The 5610-nt window shown below is 36.5% G+C and overlaps 1 protein-coding gene across 1 annotated transcript; it reads left to right on the top strand.

The window, feature by feature from the left end:
- Positions 1-2986, top strand: ccr7 (chemokine (C-C motif) receptor 7). The gene is made up of 3 exons (XM_082190066.1): positions 1-135; positions 347-387; positions 1495-2986. The coding sequence occupies exons 1-3, from the start codon at positions 120-122 to the stop codon at positions 2551-2553; spliced, it is 1116 nt and encodes a 371-aa protein (XP_082046192.1). The 5' UTR covers positions 1-119; the 3' UTR covers positions 2554-2986.
- Positions 2987-5610: the final 2624 nt, after the last annotated feature.

The following is a 5610-nucleotide window of genomic DNA, read 5'->3' on the forward strand; positions in this document are numbered from 1 at the left end:
CTGGTTAAGTGTTAAAAGTGGTGCTTCACCTTTTTAACACAGCATGAAACAGAGCTCTCGTATTCACTGTGTTGTTAGCAGTCCTGGTGAAACATTCAAAGAGAAAGTCATCTGAAATCATGCATGCATTTTCCGGTAAGCAAATCATTTTTTTCTGCTCAATTAAACTGTCAAAATATATATAATATCTGTCCAAATATATATAAATCTTTAAAAATATAGAGGATGTGGTAAAAGAAGAGAAGTGATCAATTAGTGAATTCACTTTAAACCTGCTTGTCTTTTACTATGAATGAAGTTTATCATTATGTGCAATTTTTGACACACTGTCTTTTTTCATTGACAGTTTTTTGTCCTGTGTTGCTGATATGGTCGTGTCACATAAAGGTAATTTCATGGATTAAACCAGGAAAAACCGCACTCACCTTTAAATTTGACCTCTAATTCCAAAGGGATATTTCACCCAAAGATGAAATTTCTGTCATCCTTAATTTGCCCTACTCGTTGTTCAAACCCTGTATGACTTTATTCTTTCATGGAACACAAAAGGAGATTTTAGGCAGAATGACAAAATCAGTCACCATTCACTTTTAATGTATCTATTTTGCATATGAGTGAAAGTGAATGGTGACTGAAGCTGACGTTCTGACATCTTTTGTGACCTACAGAAGAAAGAAAATCTGTAACACTTTACAATAAGGTCCCATTTAATAATAATATTACTACAAAACTAATATTAACTAACAATGTGCAATACATTTGTTACAGTTTTTAATACTCTTTGCTAACGTTAGTTAACCTGTCCATGTCAGCTCAGGTCCATTAAATGTTATTAACAGATACAACATTTTATTTTAATAATGTATTAATAAAAGTTAAGCTAAGATTAACTAACTAAGATTGATAAATGCTTTAGAAGTATTTTTCATTGTTTGTTCATATTAACTAACAATGACTCATTTTAAATTTAGCATTAACTAAGATTAATAAATGCTTTATTGTTTGGAACTCTCTTCCTCTTAAACTTAGGGATGCTCAGACTTTGGGGATTTTTTTTGCGGGACTTTTTTATGAATTGTTTATCTTGTGTACAGCACTTCGAGAATATATATGAATAAAGTTTATTATTATTATATAATTGTTAAGTATTTTTCATTGTTAGTTCATATTAACTAATGTAATTAACTGTTAACAAATTAAACATTATTGTAAAATATTAGTAGATAAAATAGTTTGGAACAAGATGCCAGAATTTTCATTTTGGGAGAACTATTTCTGGAGGTCTACTTATTTCTCTGTACACCTTTTAAATCCAGGATTGTATAGAAAGCTTTTTCAAGCACTGTACATTTCCGCTCTAAACAGGAATCATGTACAGATTTCAGACTTTCTTGGGGTTGTACATTTATAGTGTAATGGCACATTTTGCTGAGAAAACTGATTACTTGGAAGGTTTTTGCATTATTTAATTCTTCTGCATTACCTTTATTTCAGAAAAGTTGGTCCAATGAGACAACTGAATACCAATCCACAACAGACTATGAGTATTCCACAGAGCTGAATATAGATTACAGTGATAGTGTATTCCTTTGCGTAAAAAGCTCCAACCGTATATTCCGCGACTGGTTCCTGCCCACCATCTACACCATCATCTGCCTCCTGGCTCTCGTGGGGAACTTTCTGGTCATCCTAACCTACCTTTACTTCAAGAGGCTGAAGACCATGACTGACGTCTACCTGCTCAATCTAGCCATGGCTGACCTGCTGTTTGCAATTTCGCTCCCCTTCTGGGCAGCTAGTTTCATGAGCAAGTGGCATTTGGGTCTATATCCATGCAAGGCCATGTTCACCATCTACAAGGTCAGCTTCTTCAGCGGCATGTTCCTTCTCACCTGTATCAGCGTTGATCGCTATTTCTCCATAACCAAGGCCGTCTATGCTCATCGCTGTCGCTCCAGTGCGGTCTATTATGGACAGGTATCTTCCCTGGTTACATGGGTGATGGCGGTGTTCTTTTCTGTACCTGACATGCTGTTCTCTGAAGTCAATGTCAATGGCACCTGTATAGCAAATGGCAACAACTATGAGGACTACCGCATTAGGATGCTGGTAAGCCAGATGGTCCTTGGTTTTATACTTCCAGCGATCGTCATTGGATTCTGTTACATCTGTATCATCAAGACCCTAGTCCAAGCCAAGAACTTTGAGAGGAATAAAGCCTTCAAGGTTATCATTGCAGTGGTAGCTGTCTTTGTGTTCAGCCAACTACCCTACAATGTAGTCATGGGAGTGACCACTCAGCAAACAACGGATTGCAGCAAGGATAACAGTCGTCTTTATGCCATGGATGTGACCAGGGCCGTGGCCTTTTTGCGCTGCGCTGTGAACCCATTCCTGTACGCGTTCATTGGGGTGAAGTTTCGCAATGATCTCCTGAAGCTATTGAAAGACTTGGGATGTCTCAAAAAGAGCCACCTCATGTACACCCACTGCGGTAAACGAAGATCTTCTGTCGGCCTGGACACCGATACCACCACAACGTTTTCCCCCTGAATGCTCTTATCTACTTGAGAAAAGATTCCAAAACAAAAAAAGATTTTGCCAGTTTCAGTTAATCGTGGTAAATTGTTTCATAAGCTCAATTTAGAGGAAACCGCCTGTGGAGGACTGAATGGTGACATATAATGGCATACTGCCAATTTTGCTATGCAGTGTGACTAGTTACTTACTGTACAAAAACTTCCTGCTTTGTAAAAATAAGCTTTTCACTTCTTGTTTTTAAATTTCCCTTTGATAGTAGAATTCACTTTCAGTCTTTGTGTTGAATGTTCTTTCAAAAATGAGACAGTTTTGAGTTATCCTAACTGTTCAATAAATAAGCCGCATAATTCTCTTTCATGGTGAAGTAGTTCTTTAAAATATGCCGCCTTCTTTATTCTTTATGTCAGAGTGTTTTTAAAACTGAATAAATATTAAAAAAAAATTATATCTGACTCAAGTTGCTTTGCGTGTTATAACATTTCTGTCAACTTCACATCTTCTGCACATCAAAATAACTTAATCCTCTTCGTCTGTGTGGGTAGTTACACAACACGTCACCTTAAAATACAAACCTAGCTCGCACCACGTGAAGGGGAACCACAGTTAGAAATACCAACATAAATGCAAACATTGTGAACTATTTCATCCTATGGTTTCTCACCCTCTTTACTAGCTGTGAGGAAGACATTTCTACTCATTGTCTGTGGTCACAGTATGTACTACATATGTGGTTGTGATGAGTGAGTCTGTTTCAGGTAAAATTTCCGGCATGCAGAAAAGCAACATACAGCTCAATTTCATTGATTCATTTTTAAGATATTGTCCAAACATTTGGTCTCAAATTGCACATGTGCAACCCACAAAAAAACACTCAAAGAGAAACAATTAGTTGGATAGTAGGTATGAATAGTGTAAGTGCCAGAGGCTTTAATGTTAATTTCACAAATATTGCATGATTTTTTAGTAGGCTATATTTTACATGTACAATCTGTTATTGGATAGTCATTATTGAAGAGCTTTTGACAGCCTGTCTGAAATACCCATGAGCAAAGATGAGAGTTGTCGCACTTTTAGGGGATTCTTCTCAAGCTGTCAGAATGCCACTGCTTTCTCCAGGTATTACAGATCACCTTACATTAAAACAAAATAGAAAAAAATGCCTTATTCAGAAATATGTATATTTTCTTAATGAATTTGTCTGGTTTTATTCTCAGCATTATCATACACAAGTTTTTTTTGTTTTTTTGTTTTTTGTTGTTGTTGTTGTTGCCACAGCAACAGCATGCTGTTTTGTTTTGTTTTTAGTTTTTTTGCACATTGTAGGGGAATTACAGTTAGACCACATAGAAAGACTAATGTGCTCAACGAAAAACAGGAGTCAAAGTAGAAGTTCAATAGTTGACAGAGAGTTAACTGAAGACAAAGTTCTCCACACTTCCATAGGTCGTAGAAAATGAGTACGAGGATCCAGCTTCAAACCAACTTAATATACAGAAACACTAGTACTCACAGTCATGTGGATAATCAGAGGATGCCATTTCTACAGATTCTGATAAGTTAACAGATAATTCTAGCAGCATCCAAACATGGTATTCTGTTCTTTACGCAAATGAGGTTTTTAAAAGATACCATATTTGACAGAAACTTTGGTAAGTGTCACAGGTAAGTCATAAATTCCGGAAGGACTCTTCTCATCATGGCTCACTGTTGAATTCTCCTGGAGACTATTCTTTTGGCATGGTCACATGCCTCTTATTATTAATAAACAACTCCTTTGAGCACAATTAGATAAAATATAAGCGATATCTTTGTCCTTCAAGGATGAGTTTTCCAATTACATCCACACTGAGCGCTGACATAAACTTCTACACATAATTCACTGTCATAGTGTAACAAATCCAGGGTTTGGACAATGAAGCTGAAACGCCTGGTTTTAGACCATAATAATTTATTAGAATGGTGTAGTAGAGCCTCCTTTTGCGGCCAATACAGCATCAATCCGTCTTGGGAATGACAGATACAAGTCCTTTATTGTGGCCAGAAGGATTTTGAGCCATTCCTCTTCCAGAAGAGTAACCAGGTCAGCGGTGTAAATTATTGGATTAAATGTAGAACTTTTCGGCTACATTGTATTTTGACTGAGTATCAAATATATCTGCAACTTTTACTCTCTACTTGACTACATTTTTTAATAATATACTCTTTACTCCAAAACATTTGTGATGAGTAATGCAATTACTCCTTACATTTTGCATGGCACTTAAAGTTTTCTAAAACAGTTTATTTCTGCTACAAAAGAAGCGATATCACCATCTACAGGGCATATAACGTGCGTCACCCAATTGTCACAGGTTTTTCATATATGAGATTAGATCTGCTCTTACTGATGGAATGTAAAATCAGTGACCACCAGGCCACACATATATAGATATGAAACCTATATATTGGCCAGTGTTTCATTTTCATTCCAACCCCTATAGTGACCAATAGTGCTATAAACCCTAAAAAGAATTAAACATGCTAAGTATGCATGTCGAAGTGGATACATGAAGTGTGTTATTGACCTTCATGACCGTAGACACTGTTGTCTTTACATTTCTCATACAGCTATAATGAGAAGAGCAGAAAAAAACATGGCAAATCTCTTTCTACAAAATGCAACTCTTGATCAATTACAAAATTAGCACATATTTAGCCGGGCTAAATGAGTTAACACTGTTATACATTCCTGGCATGGGTCAGACCCTCCGTCACCTCTCAGATTCCAAACACAGACATTGCCTGTAACATAAATACCAGAATAGATACAATGGTTTTAAGAAAACTATGATTTCCAATTCATTATATAATGCAAGAAGAAGGATTGTAAATCCACCCTTTCAACATCTAGTCAGCCTTTACTGCTTAATGTTAGGTTGATAATGCAAAATATTATTCCAGGATAGGCGGCATATAGACTAAAGAGTTACTGAGCCTTTTCTCCTTTGTGATCTTGCATGGTTACTTAACCCCAGGCAACTTCAACAACACAAGACTACACCTGCACTTCTTACCTGTATGGGACAGATT

Source organism: Leuciscus leuciscus (genome assembly GCF_965113295.1).
Source record: "Leuciscus leuciscus genome assembly, chromosome: 14".
In the NCBI taxonomy this organism is placed as follows: Eukaryota; Metazoa; Chordata; class Actinopteri; order Cypriniformes; family Leuciscidae; genus Leuciscus; species Leuciscus leuciscus.

What these genes read in the sequence shown, in the direction of transcription:
- ccr7 (XM_082190066.1), top strand. An exon ending in TATGGTCGTGTCACATAAAG is followed by an intron (nt 388 to 1,494) that starts GTAATTTCATGG and finishes CCTTTATTTCAG; the next exon opens with AAAAGTTGGTCCAATGAGAC.